Source organism: Strix aluco, chromosome Z (assembly GCF_031877795.1).
Source record: "Strix aluco isolate bStrAlu1 chromosome Z, bStrAlu1.hap1, whole genome shotgun sequence".
Taxonomy (NCBI): Eukaryota; Metazoa; Chordata; class Aves; order Strigiformes; family Strigidae; genus Strix; species Strix aluco.
The window spans coordinates 8,020,149-8,040,943 of NC_133971.1; the positions used below are offsets into that span (position 1 = coordinate 8,020,149).

Here is a 20,795-nt window from a genome sequence, read left to right on the forward strand (position 1 = left end):
GCTCATAAATCAATTAGATAAGCAGAGGAACTCCCTTAGCTTCTCCCTTGAGCCCTGGCCAGGCTCTGAGGGAATCTAATGTGAGAGTAAAACCAGATGTTTCGCTTAAAACAAAGGTGCCAGCTATTCTGGCTTACTGATTTTTAGTATATAAGGCTGGACCCACTTGCAGTGACTTTGGAAGCCTCACCTATGGGTGGACACACCACGTAGGATTTCCCACTTGCCGGGACAGGCTCTCCAAATCCTCGCTGTAACCGGGGCTGCCCAGCGACTGCGGGTCTGGATGATGGTAACATATGCAAGTGGTGATGGATCTTTCTTAATCACTGTTCTCTCTCTCATGAAGTAATGATTTGATGCATTACCCTGTATTTTCCTGTTTGTTTACTTTAAGTGCACTATTCTGTCTTTTCTTACTGTATGTTTTCTGTATTACTCTGTTACGTTGTTTAGTTATCCCCAGTAAAATACACCTATTCTTTTCACTCTGGTGTCTGAGTTTAACTGGTATCCTTCATCAGCAAAACAGCACCCACTCTCAATCTCATCCCACAGGAAGTCAGGCCAAAGAGCTACGAAGAGAGTGAGTCATGTACTTTAAAGGGAAAACAAAGTCATTTTTTTTGCTTGTTTCTCCACCAAAACAGGTCTCCAAAGTGAAACAAACACCAACCTAGCAGGAGGTCCTGGCACAAAATTGTAAATACGGCTGCTTCACTCTTAATTATCTACCAAAACCACTGTTTGCAGAGTTACAGTCCTCCATGTTAAGCTCCCAATCTACCACAATCAGAATTGTATTTTTTAAATCACCATAAATGTTTTTTTAAAAAACTTTATTAATAATCAAGGAAATAAATGTCTATCACCAATAAATTAGTCTTAAAGATGTCCTCTGAAATCAATTTTGTTCAGGTATCCCAATGACACCAGAAGCTGTTATAAAAAATTCTTTCATATTTAGTTTTAGAGATTTACTTTAACAGATTACTGTGCTGAATTGAGCTAATCAGGTCTGTCATCTCCTTAAGACATCTGTCAACTGTACAAGTAAACTACAAGGCCTGACATCTAGAGAAGTGCTGGGGTGCTCACTTTATTTTTCAGCCAGAAATACACCAAAGATGACGTATTAATGGATAGACATGGGTCACACTGAACATATTACACTGTTACAGGTCAAAGTCTCATAACTCCATTCTTCCTATGTACATCTCATTTCCTTAAACAGCAGCTAATCCCACTTGAAAAACAGAACACGCTGATGACAAGGGCTTCCAAGTACATGCACTGGCAAAGATCCATTTCTTTTTCCTCTGTTAACAGTCAGCTCTTCATTTTGTTGACTGAGTGTTCTTCAGCTTCAAACCAGAATAATACTTTTTGCTGATGTATTATAAAAAAAGCACACCAAGAGTTTACCTAGAGAAGTGGCAAGTACATTTGGTACATTTCTAAACAAGCTCACCTTAAGTCTGTTACTTTTCAAGTTGTTGTTTTTTTTTTTTTTTTTTAACTGGGCCCTGATTTCAAGACCAGCATTCTTTATTATCTTATCCAAGTTTATTTAGCAGAAAACTAACAATCAATTGCTATGTCAGGCAGCAGTCACCATGGTGAAGCCAGGAAGCCTGTACCTGGGAACAGCAGAGGTAAACAGCACTGAAGTGAGCTCTTCTGTGTCAATCTCAGGAAGGATTCTGAACAGTTAATATTCAGGTCACATTGACACCTGGTCAAACGCTCTTCCCTACATTCTGAGGCCTCCAAGAGGCAAGCTTAAATGGAATGAAAGAGAATAGCACAGGTTTGCTTACGTTCCTGTCTAATCAGGCAAGGCTTGGTCTCCAGCTAACTCCTGATACTGCACTTTAAATTGCATAAAGACAGTATCTTAAGAAACAGAGGCAGTAATTCTACTACATAAAAACTTCATCCAAGGGAAGCAAATCAGAAGTGATCTGGATGACTGTGCAACGACTGCAACTATGTCAGTGCATTTAAAAACACTTTATAAGCCACTTCTTTTATACACTTTATAAATCACTTCTAAAAACAGGCACATATTCCAGAGTTCAAAGCCAGCATTCCACTAAGGGACTTCTCAACACATTCTTATTTAAAGGAGAAGATAACACAAGTCTACTAGAATAGAGAATGGCCAAGTTACAGGATAGATTGTCAATTTTTGTTTCAAATAGTCTCTCTCAATGGAGGTAGTCATAGTTTTCAGTGGTGATAACTTGTAAAATAAAATGGATAAGTTAATTATTACCAGCTAGCCAGTTTAATGCCTGATGACAAGCTGCCTTTTGATGTTTAAGAATCCCTGAAAAACAGTGTTAATATATGCAGGCATTACCAGATCCCCATCTCGTCACAGCTGATTATCACACCCTGCAAAATCCAGGCCTGCTTTTATATGGAGCATGTTAAAACAACAAAAGATCAGGTTCAGAGATAAAGAAACACACAAACACTTATGCATGCAGGTCTTCACTCCAGAAAGCCAACCACAGTAGCATCTTAATTTTAGGTTATGAGCACAGTATCTTTGCTCACTGTAGTATTACATTATTTCAACTCCACCATTGTGTTTAATTGTTACATTTAGTCTGAGCAGAAAGCTATATTGAAGCTTTTATCATCACAACAGTATTTAAGTAGTTTTTTCCAGTTTAGCATCCAGCAGCTACCGTAACTAGAACAAAAGTTCTGATAGAAACACAATCATTAAGAACAAAGTTCACAGTGTCACAGAAGTGCTGCATCAAGCACAGTATGCCTCTTCTTCCACCGTAAAGGTCTTAAATTACTGGCTTTCTGCTTCTCTCCCCCCTCCAGTACCCCTACACCATATATCTACCCATAGGTTTGAGGCCCTACAGACAAAAAAATTAAAGGGTACAACTGCACATGGAGTTCACCAGCAATCAACAGGGAAGTTCACGAAAACTGAGCAAATGCTTTGTGAAAAACTTAAATGTTGTCAAATAAAAACTATTTTTGCTCAGCAAGACAACATATTATCTAACCCCAAAACTGCAGTGGCTGCTGCTACTGCAAATTTACGAGGTGAATCAAGGGTTGAAGATACAAGTTACAGAAGTTTCCAGACACATAAAGAAAAGTTTACATGGCACACTGCAAAAAAATAAACTGCCTTGCTTAAAGAGCTACATACATCCTGTTAGTTCAACACAATTTCTTCAGAAGAACAGGAGTATCAACAGCGTTATGGTATTATCACCAACAACAGCCAGGCAACTCTACCCCAACATCATCTTCCATACATCCGAAGTAATTTGTTACTACTCATCTGAACAGAAAATAGTATCATTCCCATCACACAGAAAAAATTGTCTGACAACAATTACTGATTTTCATCAGTGCTTCAACACATCAGTGGTATCAGCAGCAGCCAGGCCCACAGCTGAAGAATTCACTTGCTCAGCTGAACAAACACATCTCTCACACACTGCCCACAGTACCATCATCATTAGTTGTATCAGCATTTATTACTCAGCATTAGAAAATGAGTAATGAGAATATGATTATTACATCAGGTCTGAAAAACCATTCCTCAGTGGAAACCAGTGTTCCCTCAATACTCTCATCTTCTCTGATTTGCATTATTAATAACCAGGTATTCATATTAGATAACCTCATGCTAACAGCATCCAGTACTGGCAGTCAACTGGGTCCTTTTCTGTGCTCTAGTCATTTCTTCAGAATGCACTAATAATCAGTTCTCTGTCATTATAGCTTATATTTAAATACAGACTGAGAATGTTTCCCAGTTTATCCTGAAGCATGTTTTCAAACATTTAACGCCTAAGTGTATGGTGTAAGCATGTCCATTATACTCTGTACCTTGCTATCAATGAATAGAACAGAAGCAAAAACATCATTAATATCTCTAAACTTTCTGGGGCAATTAATCTACCTAAGCAGTCTAACATGCAGTACGCAGCATGAACTGCTGTGAAAGTTCTACGCAGTTACCTCCTACAGTGTGCCAACAGCAAACTGTAGGCTAAAATACGTCAAGGGTTTGTTTTTGTTTCATTACCATCTTCCATTTCCAAAGAGTGCATTCGCTGATGAGAGTGTAAAATCCTTACTGCACTAAGTTTCTCTGACTAATGACTGTCTTATCAGTCCTGAAGCACACAAGACCTTCTCCAGGCCTGGAATAAGCTTCAGAGCGGAATGCCTGCTTAGGATGCTTTCCTCCATCGAGACAGGCATCTGTGCCAGGGCAGGAGAGACAAAGGCAGTTAGCGCCGACACAACGGAGCTGACCGCGGCAAGGGCAGCGCTAAGGCGAGGCCGGGACGCTGGGGTCGGGAGGCACACCGGCGGGTCAGAGCCGCGCCGAGCGCCCCGGGCCCACAGCAGCTCTCGTCTCCCCGCCGACCCCGCCGCGCAGCCCCGGCCGGAAACCTCGGGAAGCGCCGGCACACGCCCCGCCGCTCGGCGGGCAGCTCCGGGCTCCCCGCCAGGGAGGGCGGCCCGGGAGGCCGCGGCTGCCGGCGGGAGGAGGCGGTCCGGCGGCAGGACACCCGCGACCGCCGCCGGGCCCCGCGTCCCGCCTCCGCACCTCCCTCGGCGCCCCGGCCCCACCGCGGCTCCCGCCGGGCCCGTACCCACCTCCTCACCCCCCGGCTGCGGGCCGCCGGGCGAGGGGGGACGCGCTGCTGCTGCGGGGCGGGCAGCCACACCCCTCCCGCCGCCGGCGGTTCGCCTCAGAGGCCGCCCCTCCCCCGCCAGCGGCTCCGGGACGGCGACGGCCGCCCCCCTTGTTTGCGCGCCCGGCCGCCGCTCGGCGCACGCGCAGCCCCGCCCATCCCGGACCCGCGCCTGCGCGGGAGCCGCGCTCCGGGTCCCCTCCGCCGGCCGCCGCGCCCCTCCCACCCCCCGCCCGCGGCTCCTGCCCGCCGCCACCGCCTCTTTTCTGTACCCTGTCACCCCGCGCCGTGACGTGACTCTGACTCCGTCAGCCTCGTCACCCAGATAATGTGGAGTCAGGGAAGCGGTCGGCGAAAGCCAGGGCTCAGGGAACTGACAGCTGCCGCATCCTGGGTGGAAATTACTGTTAAATTAATGAAATCTGGGTTTCCTTTCACCAAAGGAATAGACACCGCACTACGATTCTACCATTACAGACGGTATCAGCTAAGGCACTTGCCCTAGTTTGGACCCCGGTAGTGTAATCATAGGACACTTTTAGGCATTTCCACAAGACCTTTTTTTTAAAAATGTATTTCAGCAGATGGTTATATAGAGATCACTACAGTTTCATCTGCTCTTCCATGTGGATTCGTTTCTTCACAGCACGTAGTCTCAGACGGCCAGGAGTGTGACTTTCGAAGCATTTTTACAGGATTTTCAAATGTTTTTGTGCTTGGAACTGAAGAAATACTGTTCTGAGAACGGAGCTTTTGGCAGCAGGCGTGTACGAGCCGCGATGACCCCTGGGCTTCATGCTGATGACACCCCAGAGTGCTATTTCCTCTATCCTGTTCTAAAACATCCTCTTTCATCTCCATTGCTCGAGCTAGCATGTAACTAACCTTTCTTTGATGAGCCAGAGCCTCCTCTTTGTCATTTACCTGAGTATTTAAAAGAGAAAGAAAATAAAGTTTATAAGCTAAGAACAAGTGTATGTAAATCAACACTTAGATTTGTTCCCGTAAGGAGTCACAATGAATAGCTTAACAAAATACTAACCAAATCTATTAACATCTTCAGGATTTCATGAGGATTGTCTAGTTCTTCAACCTTTCTGCAGTCCACATCTGATGACAGCAGGCCAGACAGTTTTTGCCCCAGACTGTTCTTGTTCCCTTGTAACTTGACATGTCCTAAGGAAACCAGAAGTACAAGAACTGGAATTGCTTAGGAGAAGAAAAACTACTTCGGAATAATACTTCTGGATTCTGAACCATCTCCTCTAAAAAGGCACGACAAGCTACAGCTTCTCCTATTGTACATAACACGGCAGATTACTTGCATGCAGCTCCACCCTTACTGTCACTTAAAGCCTAAATAGATCTTTCATCATATACATGGGCAAATTCAAAATAAAGTTCTATTTCCTGTACAGAAAATACACTTTGACACTCCAGTGAAACCATAATTTGGGGTAATTGGTTTTTAAACAGTACGTAGCCCTGAAAAAAAAGATACTTTGAAATAAGCAGTTTAAAAGTTTCTAAGATTTCTAAACAGATTAAAATACATTACAATTATTAAATGTATGTATGAGTATACAGAGCTTGGAAACGATGTTGGTATAGGGGAAAGAGATATTCAAGATGTATGCTGTTTTCTTGAGGGGACTCAAGGAATCTGGAAGACCCACCAAACTTCTAAGCCTGGCACCTCCAGGTCAATGGCTAACACAAATATATCTTGAAATGCCATTCCTAAATTCTGCTATGGTTTTCACTATAAGCATTTAAATACCTCTCCTTATTATTTTTCTTAAAAAAGAAAAGGATAATAACAATACTTCCTCTTTTATACTGTGCTTTGTAACTCACAGATGACCATGTGAAGAAGAGTAATAAATACTGATATAGATACACATACATAATAAAAAACTGTACTGTATTCAGTCTTTCAGTGAAAGATCAGTATATATATTTTTGCATTTCTCCTCCTTCCTTAACTCTATTTATATAGAGATCATTTGAAAAAAACCCCTGTACATTAAATTGCTGATAATAGCCAGGCTAACCTTGCCAGATGTTAGCTTTTTTGTGCTGTTTTCATAATAAATATCCTTAATAGCCAGAATGTTATTGTCACCCTGGATAACAGTTTATTTAGTCAAGCATGTTTTTACTCAGATAACACAGTTCACGAATGTGTAATAAAAAAGGGCTACATGAAAAGCCTAGACTGGTAGCTCCAATGTCCTACAGTAGTATTTATATATTCCACTTATACAGAGACCCTGCCCTACACATGTGAAACTTACAATAGAAATTCTTCAACTACATGACACACCATTTAACGTATTTACAGTTTTGACATAACTTTGTTCCTCTTTTCTTGACTTTTCAGAAGTCTCAGTCAGCAATTACACCACAACGATACATTGAATACAGTAAGAAAGTCTGCCTGTGACACTTGTCAGCTAACTTTCTTTCAACCATTACAGATGTATAACACGTCCACTTACCATCGTTCTTCAGACGTCTCCAGTTTATAAATTTTGTTTCCTTCTTAATCTTTATCACTTCTGCAAGCCTCAGGGCTTGGTCCTTCCTCTGCATTAGCTGCTGCTCAAATGCAATTCTGAAGGCATCTGCCATTATATAAGCTTCATCTTTACTCTTCTTCAGATTTTCCATCTGGTTTTAATTGAGAGAAAATTTAAAGTATATTAAGCTGTTTGGAAGCTGCAGTGGATTTAAAATGTATATTGAGAGACAGACGGAAGCCATTAACACGGAGAACTTTTAAATAAATATTATCAGGGGAGTAGTAGAAACGAAACAAAGTGCTGTCTTGCCATGTTAAGAAATGCATTTTGAAATGTGTATTGAAGTCCTTACCCTTCCTCTTCTATGCGTGCACACACCAATACCCACCTACACCACAGATGAGCTGCCAGCACTGCCTGTTTGTCTCTGCACATGCAGAAGAGCTTGAGGAGGACATAATGCTGGTTGGGCCAGAAACAAAAGGAGCCAAAGAATGGTATCTATGTCAGGGATAATAACTTTGGTACAAAAAGGACATGACTGTACTTATTTTCAAAACCAGTAAGTCAAGTGGAACTTCTGCAGTGGGACCATGAGGAAGGATGGTTACCACATTTGCAGAGTCAAATACAAGTTAGAATAAAAATTCTAAAACTATAGAACTTCACTACATTAAAAACCTTAAGAGCTTGAAGATCACGTTATCAATTTAAGTCTGATGTAAATACAGTTTTCAGCAAGATCAGCTTCCTGACCTAGCTGGGTGATCAGGCTTGTGAGTACTGATGTCAGCACAAGGGAGAGATGGAATACACTGCCAGGAAGGAAGGGAAAGGGTCAGTGGTAGTCCACACTCACACCAGGTATACATTTTTAGAGTGCATACACTTGAGTGTTTTTTCCTTTTTTAGATTAAAAAATATGGGAAGGAAAAAAAATGAGAAAGATAATTTTTTTATTAGTAAAGCTTCTTGATATCATAATTACAGTTTTATATCAGCAAATGTTAGGACATTACAAGTATTACAAACAAACATTACATTATTTCTGAGAATGATTCTTATTTTAAAGACACATAGTTTGTGTAAGTTGCAGTAGAATGTTTCTGGCTTTATTTGATTTTGAGCCCAAGCAGCCCTCTGCTTATTCATACCTAAACCAAGCAGTGTTACCTCTTGCTTGAGATGAAGAAGTTGCTTTCGGGTCACAGCTGCCATTTTAGCGCAGGGACAAGGCTGCCCTCCAGAAGTATTGCAGGTGCAGGCTCCAAGAACTGCCAGCTTAAAATCCAAACCAAACCACCAGATAAGTATCTATCTACATACACAACACAATCCAAGAGATGCCACATGACTAGCAAAACAACATCCTGAAACTACAAAGGAGTGTAAAGGTCAGGGGAAGCAAGCTACAAGAGATTTGGGCAAGGTTTCGTTTTGACTCACAGCCACACAAGTGAAACGTGTTTTTCTGCCAGATAGCCTAAGGCAAAAATTGTCGGCCTGTGTATGCTACTCTCTGCAGACCTCATTGGAATTTTTTTTCACTCAATAAAGTAAAACAGTAGGCATAGGAGCTAAGAATTAAGATATTAGGAAGACAAAAATAAGCATGCTGCCTTGTGAAAGATAGCCTGATGCTGCTTCTGTCTACACTTTCTTTGCAAGATAGGAATCATGACGCACCACAGATTAGAAAACTGATTAACAGGCATGCAAGGGCATATCGTCATTAGCTAAAAATGGGTCCAAAGAAACTGTTAAATAATCAGTAAGCAATATTTATCTGTATGTTTTGAATATAAATACAGCCTTGAAACAGCCATTTTGAAAAACATGTGAAGTCATACTTACTTCAAGACCTGTAAAATCTGTAATGTCACTTTTATTCAAGGACATGTTTTCCTGAACAACCTTCTGTTGTTTCACATCTAGCATTGCAAGAAATTCCAAGCACTGCTGATTCAGGACTATGAAATAAAACAAGGGAAGTGTTTAAAAGGTCTGGTGATCTGATTTCTTAATTTCTGTGTTTAACTACACCCAAATTAATTGGTTCTGTAATTTAAGCACGAGTTTGGGAATGCAATGAGACTATGTAGATCTAGAAACTCAGATCCCAGTTGTCTTCCATGTTTTTCTAGAAGTAATGACCCACTTACAGAGATACCTTCTCATATATTGCTCTGCCTCAGTACTAAGGGCTCATCTCTTTGTACACTTAAAAGGCAGCTGCTCTTTTAGAATAGCACAGTGTTGGGAAAACAATGATGTACGTCAGCTATTTTAAAGCTTTTTGGAAACCAAAAACAAGGGAAAGGGGCTTGAGCCATCTGACACAGCCCGACGCCAGCACAACCTGCAGTTTGAAAAGCTCTACTAGAAAGCCATCAGGCTGAATACTTCAGAGTTTGTGCTACAGGAATCTTTATGTGGGTATGTTATAAGTGAATGTCTCTGGTGCAGATTGTCACTGTAGCAAGACTACTTGCTGGCTCCCCTGGCTGCTGTTGCGTCTTTCCAGGACATGACCAGGAACCTGGACCAGTTGTGTCCCTCCACACCAAGGGTGTCACCAAACCGCTGAGATAAAATAGGTGTACTTCTTTCACAGCTAATCTACTAAGCTATGCATACCTGACTTTTCCTATCATTTCATGGGTTTTTTTCAGTTCAAGTGACAATGTGAGAAGGAAAACAAACACTTGTCTGGTTAAAGAGGGTTTCTGAATATCCACTAATATCAGCTGCCAGTATGCCAACAGAAAGCTTCCCTCGTAGCTAAATCCTGAATTATTCCCAAGAAACACCATGTAAAGAGGAATAGCTGTTGGTGGCTTACTTGCATTTTCAGCCTTAAGAGTTTTAACTTCTTCTGTTCTCAGTTTCAGTGCTTCCTTAAGAGCTGCATTTTCACAATATATCCTGCAGAAGTTTGAAAAAGGCTGTGTTATCTTTTAAAAAAATATTTTAAAATGGGCAAACTAAAAAAAAAGATTAGCCTGTTAAAACATTGTATCTAATATTTCTGCAAATTAAAATTAGGATTACTGAAAGGGTCGAAGGGAAGAATCAAAACTGAAGAGAGCTGAATATTGTTTGACAAGATATTATCCATGCAGCACTATACAAGCAGTTTCCTCACTTGTAAAATTTTTTATGGAAAGAATTGTAAAATTCTTCCATAACAATACCTGTGCCAATAATACGTAGTATGTTGTTAGATCCAAATCTGCTACCCAGGGGCCAATAAGCAACCTAAAACTGCTCCTAATTAACTCTCTGAAGAAAGTTCTATGTGTAGACTTGGTCTGACTGGCACTGAACCAAGGCTAAGAAAGCAGGCTACATGAGGCTGGCTTCTGTGGAGTCAATCCTCATTATCCAGGCTGCAGGTAGCTCTGCAGGCAGCAAACCCAGGAATCTCTGCACTCGTACAGAGGTTTCTCTGCAACCCAGATAGCATGTGCTGTTCAAACAGGCTCACCTTGTTCATTAAACCACACCCTCACACAACCAATTTTAACACGTCCAAGTATGTTCAAGTGAATGTTAAAAAAATAAAATTAAAAAAAATCATTCACATGTAAGTAGACAGTGCCAACAATTTCAAAGTTTAACAAGAGGTGAGTTTAAGTACTACATTACCATTAGAAACTCAAAGAAAGTTGTAATTATGAACCTCTGAAACACTTGCTAGAAATCTCTTACTTCCTTGAAAGAACAAAATTGTTATTGGACATGTGACAACATGACTCTGGTCTGAATTGTAGAAAGTAAACTTCCTGTAGTCTTAATACTGTTCTCAAGAACAGCTGTACTTTCAAGCACTGCGACCTGAGACCATACAATATGCATTTATAAGTATTTAAGTATTTAAGTATTTCCTTCTTGAACAGACAAGTGGCAATTTAAAGTCCTAAATGTTAAAGCAGTACTATTTATTTGGTGCATCTCTTCAGCTGTCAGTAAACGCAGCATACTATAAATTCATGGGTTTGTTTAAAACTAAATAGTACCCTGAATTATTTAATTTGAATAAACACATTCTTCTCATCCTGCTGTCAGAGATATCAGAAAACCTTTTTGCAAAGCAGACTGAGCTCCTGGCTTGCAGTTTTCTGAAGCCACATTTCTAGCTTTCAACAGTTAACAATAGTTTTGTTGCTCCAAACTACATTGCCAATCTCCTAAATCAGGAAAGCCAAAGGGGTTGTCAAGAGGTATCCCTTGACAAGTGTAACTAAGTTAACAGGTGAACAAGACACAATATCTTAACAAACCTCTTCTTACAAATGAATAGTTGGTAAACTTTTGGGTTATTCTTTGATTCAAAGTTTGAAAATTTTAAACAAAAGATCTCTGCTGAAATAATTGTGTAACTCTGATGAGCAGACTTCAGAGATATCATTTCTACATTTAAATAAATGAGCCTACTGGTCGCATTTTTCATGGTCTGTTATTGCATTATTAGTTCAGTGCCTCTGGAATCTTCTGCTCGCCTAACCACATCTGCTGTCCATCCAGAGTAACTCTTATTTAAACAAAGAACCAGCCTCTCTCAAAAGCATTCCATTTTACCTGTATGTATGCTCATACCTACAATGCAAGAAAATAAAGCAATGATTAACCAGCAAATGATATTTCCACATGCGTGCACATACCATTATTTTCTATGCCTCATTTACATTTAAAGTAAATAAGGACAGTCTGGCTCCAGCTGGCTAACAGAATAAGGAAAACTCAGCCTAGCAAAGTTAGCCTATATACACACTAAATAATTGAGACTTAATAATTTCAGTAGTTTTAATTGAAAAATACAAATGTGACTAGCATGAACATTAAATAAATCTTCCCAAATCTGTAAGGAAATTAGGAAGACACAAAACCCCCAGAAAACCGTCTGAAGCAAACCTGGAACACAAGAAAGATGACATATAGCATTCGACGCAATTAAAAAAAATCCCAAAGATACACAGTGTAAGTCAAATACCTGTCATATTTTTCTGTCCATGTGTCTTCTATGTTTTTAAATCTATCCTGATCAAATTCGATTTCCCATTGCAAGATGTTTATTTCCTGTGTAAACAAAACAAACCTGCAGCATCTCATTACAAGCCTCCCACTGAAAGGAAGAACTGCTGGTGCTGAGCTTGGCACTGACAGAGATCTAGGTGACCAACAATAATGACAATCTATGATACTATTAAAAATACATTTGGTGCCAGACACCAAAAGGTTTCTGCATCACCAATCTATGGATTCCAGACTATGTTGCACAAACTAATTCCTGTAGTGGCTTATGACAAAAACAAATCCACACTGTCACACTTCCCTGTCCCCTTATTGTTCTGTAGAAAGGTCACACAGGAAGAGAAGGCATAAAACTCAGTTTAACAAGGTAGCTCAGTGCCACCTTCCTCCTTCTCCCCATCTTCCCTATGAAAATTGGGCACCCATTTCTTAGATTTGTTGGGAAGTTCCAGCTTAATAACTAAGAAAGTGCAGCTTGCTATGAATGACTCTGAAACTCACAACAAAGACCAAGTGAAAGTACAGAAAGAACTCCAGTAACTTTCAAAACATCTAGATCAAAAGAGTGATACATTAACATTTTCCCTTTCTACTAAAAAGGAGTAAGAATACTTTCCAAAAAACCTAGAACTAGTGGCAGATTTGTACTGATTTAAATAGACAGCCTGATAACCCCTTATTAATAGCAATGGACTTCTATGTTTTTGCACAGGTGTGAAGGAAACATGCACTTACCTTTTCTAAAGTTCTCTTTTCTTCCTCAGTTTTTTGAAGCATTGCTTTTGTATGACTAGTGGCTTTATTAAATACTGCCTGCAAAAAAAAGCACAACTCTGTCAAATACTATAATTAAGTTTACTTAATTTTGCTTTAGCCAAATTTTCAGTTTTACATCAAGAGAAGTTCATAGTCTTAAAACAGGGGTGTGCAGAATTACAAACACTAGCAACTTGCTTGTAAGTTCCAGTGGATTCTAATGTCAAGTCACTAAATAGCTGTGTTGCATAAGAAACTTGTGTTTCAATCCCATAATCTTTTCTATTGAAAAATGTAGCGTCATTTAAAATGAGAACATGTTTTCTTCAGGGCTTGTACACAAAACGAGCTCTTAAAAAACTTGGTTACAACATACTTATACTTTGATCCAGGTTTAACTTATGTTGTCTGAGGGTAGAAACTGCAGAACTATAAATGGATTATGCAAGTAGGCTAAAAAACAGAAACTGACTTCAACATAATTCACTGTGTTAGCAAATAAAAATATTACAAACTGTGAACAAAAGACTGACCTAACTTTTAATGCATGCTGTCCTCTAAGATGACAGATGGCTTAGTCAATGGAAAATATCTGTGCTTTGCAGCAGAATTTCAAGGACTGGCAAGATCTATAATTTAAAGTGTTGGAAAGAAGGCCGTATTCTTTAAGTTAAATAGATAAATCCTCAAGAATCCTCAAAGATAAAATTATGAGAATTTCCTACAACAGTAAAGTCTGCTTAAATAACCACAATAGTTCCATGCAGAAAGAATAGTGAATCATAGAAGCCAAGTCTGTAGACACTTGCAGACTCAATGCTTTAAATTATAGCCCTAGGAAGAACTTAAGGTTTGGGAGGTTTTGATGAGGAGTGGCAGGAAGATTTCTTCTGTCTTCCTTCCTCTACTGCCAGGTACCTAAATGATTTCTGAACAACTCGTACCATGCTCTGCAGAATTCTTAGGGCTTCATCTTTTCCTTCAAGCTGTCTTTGAGATGCTTCCAGCTCAACTTTCAAATTTTCAACTTCCTGAAGCAAAATAAAGTAGGTACACTGAGTAAAAGCCAAGGTAATCCTGTTAAAACTTAACTGTAACAGCCGTGTAAATTTGCCCTCTTCAGAAAACAATCTTCTCCTGTTTTTATCCTATATGATTCTTTTCTGACTAATAGCTTACTTGTGATGAAGAAATGTTAACAGTGCATGCTGGCACAAAATCCTTAAAGAAGAATACTTGCAATTATTATTCTTTCTGTTCTTTTCCAGTGTATTTGGAAAATAAACCACTGCAGTTCTGCCTTGCTGAAGAAGTTGTATATATCAGCGTAGGTCTGAAACTTTAAAATAAATAAGCAAAACAGAATACAGTTTTCTTATATATGCAGTGGTAAATATTACAAGTATATACAAAAATATGTTATATTAATATGCCATAGTATAAATATATTATACAAAATATCCATACTCTATAGCACAAATACCATGCTAGGACTGTTAGATCAAACCCACTACTTGTCCAGAGCAAACCAACAAAACAACAGATTCCTGCTCCAGGTAACCTATCAATCATGTCGTTATGCAACATTCCCCCCTTCAGAAGAAAGCAGTTTTTCAATTTCCAAGAGTTAAAATTTACTGCTTTGTATATTTAATTTTCCTTAACCTCTATGTAGGTCACTCAGTCATTCACTTATGGTCATACAAAACTTTTTTCCCATTGTTCTTCCAGTTCTATTACTTCAGCAATTGATACTGAAATTGTACCTGGGAGCAGCAGCAATTTATCAGTTGTGTCTAGCTGAAAATGAGTAAGGTTCCTTGACATTTTAACTTGCTGTGCACTGAACGTTCTGCATGCAAGGTTAAAGAACACAGTGCAGATGAAGTGTCTATTTTTACAGCTGAGATCACCCTGCTCCTTCTGCCTGGACTGATGACAACATATCAACATATTTAACCACAATAAAATTAAAAAATAGGAGTTAACTACGTTTCAACAAAAATGCAGATTAAAAACCCAAAGACTGTTCCATTTACACTGCAAATTTTCCAGCCCCAGAGCTTAATAAAAGAAGAAAACCTTCTAGAAAAGGAGAACAATCCTTTTAATGTTCTGTACATCTTTAAAAATACTTCTTCCCTGCCCCCAGTGCCCCCCCCCCCCCCCCCCCCCAATAATCCAGAGTATAAACTGCACCTCACACTGATTTCCTGGCATAAAATTTAATAAGGTTTCCAACTATAACTCTAATTTCAAGAACGTGAATCCATCCAAGACTGGACATGCCCAGATCTTCAGCTAAACTAACACTGTGCTTTACTTTGCTACATTAAAAGGAAATGCAGATTTCAAGAACAGCACAGCTGGCAGTTACTAACCTCTAGAGCTTCCCAAAGTTGTTGCTTTAGTTCTTCATTTGATGCTTCAGTATTAGATTCTGTAGGATTGATAGGAGACACTAAACAATGAGACACTATAATATTTACAAAAGAAAATGTGAGAATTTGCTTTACCCTCAAAACAGGTAACATGCAGAGGTGAATTTTCATCTTTGTGGGTTTTTTTCTTCTGGAGATAATAAACAGATTTAAGAAATACATAAATACTAAGCTCAAACACATTGCTTCACAGTTAAATAAGTGAAATGGGAAAAAAAGGTCAGTTGTAAAGAGACCTAAAATAAGGGAAATTACTTTAGAATTTCCTTTTAAAAAACCCCACAACTGCCATCTTGATCAAAAAATAATTTCATTTTTTAGATTATTTTCAGATTGTAACTTTTCAACAACCAAACTCCACACAACAGTAGCTAGCACTGTTTAGAAGTGGGGACAATTTTCAAGAGATGAAGGACAGTGGCAGGAGTATCCCACAAGATCCAATATTCCCCTAAACAAATGGTTACTGCTGGTACCATTTTTCTTAAGGCAGAGACATGTTAAGATGCAGCCTGCTACTAAATCGAAGTCAGCTTCATGTGCACTTTAGTCACACTTTCATGGATATTGCTGCCTGAAAGACCTAGATCTAAGACAACTATCACACAGAGACCAGCAGAAGGACAGTGAAACCAATAGGAATTACGCTGCTCTTGTAAGATGCTGAAACCAACAAAGAATAATTACAAGGCTTAGCTTGCTGAGGGGTGTGGAGAGGATGGTGGGAACTTGTTCTAAAAGAGAGATAAAGGCGAGTTATATGGAAATACATCAGTCAAAATATAAAAATGGCTAAAAATGTAAGGGAAGGCAGCTAAAGTGAACACACAGCCCATATTTGGTTTTACTTACAGCAGTGTTGTCTTCACAAAAAAATTAATGCCAACACTGGGAGAACAGAGATGTGCAGGTTCTAAAAACAACCTCAAAAGTATGTCAATTCACAGGTTTCAACTAAATAGCCAACAGGATTTTGAATATTGAGCCATAATCTTTAGATACAATCCCTAGGAAGACACACTTAAACCATGAATCCAAGCAATTCCATCGAATTTCATGTATGTATTCAGAGAAAAACAATGCTGTCCTCTCCCCCCTCCCTGCATGCTCTTCACTAAATGTCACTTTCAAATTGCAAAACTAAACACTTTAAAACCTGCCATTTAACGCTAAGAAGGGCCACAGCCTCGTTCACTGAAAAGCAATTCGGCTGTTAATGTTTTGGGAGGAAGCTCTGCTGCCCGAGTGGCACTGAGCACCTCCTTTTGCCAGACGACATCTGACTGACAGGCTGCACCGACTAACCTGCGCGGGTGCGCTGGGTGCCAGCAGCCGTGCGTGACCACGCGCTTCTGGGACCCCTTCAGAGATTTCAGAGTATTTTGGAAAATGGTCTGAATTAAACTTGACGATACTTCCTGAAGCAGCTCAACTGCTCAGTTTTGCTAACAGAGATTTCTCTCATAGTGAGTAATTAGCTTCTAAATTACTCTTACCAGAGCTATTTTGTTGTGTGGAACTAGTAACAGGCTTTTTGGATGATCCATTGTGAGAACTGTTTCGTTTTGTACGGGGAAAAGCTGCGGCATGGCTTTCTTCCACTCTCTTTGCTGACAGGAGAGAATTGCCAATTTTCCCAGATCCCTTCCTAGATCTAAATGAACAGTAATTTTGTAAATTTTCCCCTTCATAAAGACCTCCAGGTCTTCTCCCAAGTCCGTTTCCCAGGTCTCCACATGTCATGTCATCCTCTTCTGCTTCCTCCATCTTTTTTTTTTTTTTTTTTTTTTCTGATTGAGGGCACTTCGCTCACTGGCAATGCGAACTCTGCCTTCCGCAAAACAAGTATTTTATCTAGAAAAACAGAAAAACTCCACCATTAAAGCAGCCGAACAACATTAAAGCGAAAAAGCCGAAGCTGTCGGTGCGTGGCCGCTCCCAGTACGGGTTCGGGCTGCCAGAAAACATCGCTCCCGCCGCACGGCAAAACGTCAAATCGGTGAAACCTCCGGCGGGGGCCGGGCGCGGGTGGATGCGCCTCGGTGACCCCCCCGCGCTCCCACCGCCCGCGGACCCGCAGCCTCCCGGTCCCGTCCCGGCCCCGTCCCCCCTCCCGGAGACCCAGACCCACCTGCCCGGACAGCCCGGGCGCTGCCGGTCCCGCCCCGGGGCGGGCTGGAGCCTCGGCAGCACCACGTCCCGCTCCCGGCACCCGGAAACCGAGCTCGGAGCGCGGGGACCGAGCGACAACGGCAGCCAGTGGGTTTATGTATTTTTTATTTGGTGTTTTTTTTTTTTTTTAAATTTTACTAGAGGTCTGTGTTCTGCCTACAGCCCCCGCCCCCTAACCGCAACAGCATGTACAAAAATCCCAAGCAATTTTTAGAAACATGGTTTTACAAGACGTGGTCATTCAAAGTGTTCTCCAGAACTGGTGCTGTCCAGATGCTTCCGCCCCCGAGATGACGCTCCACCTGGTTTCCAGGTTTATTCAAGCAGTTTATTCAAGCAATAACCCTCACAGCAGCTGTTCCAATATACATACGTGTGCGTTTCCACAGCGTTTGGTCCCGATTCTGCAAAGAAACTCCAGATTTTTCACCATTTCGGTTTATACAAGGGGCAAATTGCTGATGCAGTATTCCTCTGTGAGTCTCACAAAAAAATCGATACCAAATTTGGAATAAAAAATAGAATCTTAAATATGTAACCATAGTACTCTACAGTAGAAATTTTCGAGCAAATAGTTTCACTATTCAAACTCGTGTATATGAAAAGTTTATGAGCAAGCACTTTCTACAGAATCTTTCTCAAGGCTTTACCTTTTAGGTGAAGAAAGGTTATTTCTACTTTGCATTTCCCTGCTCTGCTGGGACCCAGGCTTTACTAGAAATTAGAACAGATGGCTGCCAGTATTTTAAGTGTAACCATGTTCTGAATTGTTGCCAGTTTGTTACCCTGCCAAATTATATATTTCCTTGATAAACTTACAGTGATAAATATCTTCCATGATTGGGATGGGTGATGGAGAATACAGAGAGAAAAAGGAGAAAGAAAACTTACTAATATTTCATACCAGTGCAGAAAGAGCCAGTGTTACCTTACACCGTAATTCTTGAAGTTCTGCGTAATCATTTTAAAATATCTTACCAAGTCTCTTCCCTCCAAAATAAAGCACCCTGCTTAAACTATATCATACACCCCTCACTCTACATTAGCCTCCACACATTCAAGAATACAGTGGAGTATAGCAGGTTTTAGCCTAACAATTCAGAAAGACTAACTCCTCAGAATGCTGTCTTAGCCTTTAGAAATCTAAAGCTCCTTAACTGCCATCAGTTATCAGGATTTTACAGGTTTCTTGGGGAGAGGGCAAAGGTTTGGTTATAATGGTAAGCTCCAAAAAATTCTCAATTATTGAATGTAGTCCCTGCTGCTAGGGGCAACATTTTCATGCTTTCATTCACTGTTGAATTTTCATGTGTGTCAGTTCTCCTGTGTGCCTCTCCCAGAGCGCTTCAGAGGCTGTTCCAAAGCCTTACAACCTGGTTATTCTGAACCTTCAGTCCCCAACCACATCAAATTACAATAAAATTAATTTAATTTATCATACAAGAATTTCAAATGTAATTTACTAAACCCTCCCAGGAAGAGATCCAACAAAGTTACTTTTTCACCAAATGTCAATTGTTGTCTTTCATCCACTGCTCAATCCATTGCATAATCTGATCCAAATTTCTCTCTAGGTCTTCTGGAGTGTTGCTGGGCAACTGGTGTACAATTTCCTCTCTATATGACAACATAGCTTCCTCATAAAGTGTCTGAAAAATTTCACACTGAATGTTGTCTTGCAGCTTTTTCCCTTTGTAGCCTCTAGAAAACAAGAACAATACTGAGAGACAGTCTTAATATGCAGACAACTATGAAGTATTCTATAGAGAATCAGCAATTTATACCCCAGAAAAATCTCCAATAAAGTCGCACAACAGTACTTTACTCCTTGTTTACTCCACTGACATACCTGCTTTCAAGTCTGTCATACAGAAAGGAATTTTCTGTACGAAGTACAAATACTATATGAAACCACCGTTCAGGGAAAAAATCACAGCCATGATAATCGACAATAACTCCACCCTCACTCATTTTATCTTCTAGTTCATCAATTACCTACAGAAAAAAAAACAAAAAACCAAACCAGAAACAGGCAAGTTATTTGAGATTACAGAAAGTCAAAATACAAAAATGGCAGGTTTTGAAGTTGGACTTACCCTGTCTTCATCCAGAATTGGACAATCATATTCCTCATCAAAACCTTCATACAGTTCTCCTGCAGCAAAAATAATTTGTGGAAGTTTGTGAAGTAACATCAGTTATGTTTATTTCAGGAGGATGCAAACCAAAGATAGTGTTCAGAACAAGGAACACTTTATTACAAATCCATATAAGTTTGTTATTTATTACTTAATACAGAGTATACTACTGTTACATAAATGTGTTTTAGATTCATAGTAGCAAAAATACTTCTATTAAAGCAAATTTACTGCCTTTTCATTTAATATATAATATATGCACTACAAGCACATAGTTATACATATATATACTACTTTGTTAATATGGCCTACCTTCCTTTGCCATGTCACCCACATTAATATAGGTCATCCCCGTTCTTGACGCAAGTTCTTTTCCAAGCGTGGTTTTCCCAACGCCTGGAGTACCTACAGACAAAACCCCATATGAAATGGTAAGAAAAAAGCATGCAAGTCATCTTCAAATAACCTTCTAAGCAATCAAAAAGGGAACTTTTGCCAGTCAACACTGTCAAGTTTGTGTAAGAAAAAGGGAGTAAAAAGCTGCATGATGAGGAAAAATAAATAAATGCCATGTCTAGGTATTAAAAAAGAACCCCTACTTAGAAAACGTTCATTTTGTGCAGAAGTGTTATTCTAATCGGGATGACGCAAAAGTAAACCTTATTTCGATTAACAGCCCTAACTAATATGGAAAAGCCTCAAGTTTTCACGCAGAGCAGGCCGGTGCTGCCTCCGCAAGGCCTCACACCCCAAGTCGTCTCAGGCTGTGAACAGGGCTGAGGCCTCCCCCCGCAGGCCCAGCCCGGGCGCCGCCGCGCTCCCCGCCCGCACCCCCGGCAGCCCCGCCGCGGTCGAACGGCCCAGACACCACCAGCATCCTCCCACTCCGAGCCGGCCCTGGGCCCAGTCCGCCACTACCACCGCCCCGCACCAGTGAGCAAGATGTTGGGCCGCTTCATGCTGCCGCTCCGCGCCGCCGGCGGCGGCCGCTGGTCGCCTAGGAGACACGTGCGCGGGGGCCTCCACCTCCACCGT

At 40.5% G+C, this 20,795-nt stretch overlaps 3 protein-coding genes across 7 annotated transcripts in view; all 3 read right to left on the bottom strand.

Annotated features, from left to right (window-relative positions):
* The window catches only part of ZFYVE16 (zinc finger FYVE-type containing 16), a 32,267-nt gene extending 27,449 nt beyond the window's left edge, over positions 1-4,818 (bottom strand). Inside the window, exon 1 of one of the 2 annotated variants that reach the window (XM_074811741.1) lies at positions 4,657-4,818. The gene's annotated coding sequence lies outside the window, so the exon portion shown is untranslated. Of the gene's footprint in view, positions 1-4,075; positions 4,548-4,656 lie in introns of those variants that run through there. The other variant, XM_074811742.1, reaches the window with a different exon arrangement.
* A 418-nt stretch (positions 4,819-5,236) lies between these two features.
* Positions 5,237-17,610, bottom strand: CCDC125 (coiled-coil domain containing 125). 3 transcript variants are annotated; one of them, XM_074812674.1, is made up of 12 exons: positions 16,947-17,610; positions 15,391-15,449; positions 13,954-14,040; positions 12,989-13,066; positions 12,213-12,298; positions 11,801-11,818; positions 10,062-10,144; positions 9,074-9,189; positions 8,393-8,500; positions 7,196-7,367; positions 5,737-5,870; positions 5,237-5,618 (listed from the first exon to the last, which is right to left on the bottom strand). In XM_074812674.1, exons 1-12 carry the CDS (start codon positions 17,215-17,217, stop codon positions 5,283-5,285), a joined length of 1,548 nt encoding a protein of 515 aa, XP_074668775.1. In that variant the 5' UTR covers positions 17,218-17,610; the 3' UTR covers positions 5,237-5,282. The 3 variants fall into 3 exon arrangements, with proteins under 3 accessions (XP_074668775.1, XP_074668776.1, XP_074668774.1); XM_074812675.1 differs by lacking the exon at positions 11,801-11,818; XM_074812673.1 differs by lacking the exon at positions 11,801-11,818 and having other exon boundaries at positions 15,391-15,485.
* Positions 17,611-17,928: 318 nt separating this feature from the next.
* Positions 17,929-20,767, bottom strand: AK6 (adenylate kinase 6). 2 transcript variants are annotated; one of them, XM_074812678.1, is made up of 6 exons: positions 20,692-20,767; positions 20,073-20,165; positions 19,719-19,777; positions 19,472-19,617; positions 19,120-19,323; positions 17,929-18,026 (listed from the first exon to the last, which is right to left on the bottom strand). In XM_074812678.1, exons 1-5 carry the CDS (start codon positions 20,717-20,719, stop codon positions 19,134-19,136), a joined length of 516 nt encoding a protein of 171 aa, XP_074668779.1. In that variant the 5' UTR covers positions 20,720-20,767; the 3' UTR covers positions 17,929-18,026; positions 19,120-19,133. The 2 variants fall into 2 exon arrangements, with proteins under 2 accessions (XP_074668779.1, XP_074668778.1); XM_074812677.1 differs by lacking the exon at positions 17,929-18,026 and having other exon boundaries at positions 18,213-19,323.
* Between the last annotated feature and the right edge of the window lie 28 nt (positions 20,768-20,795).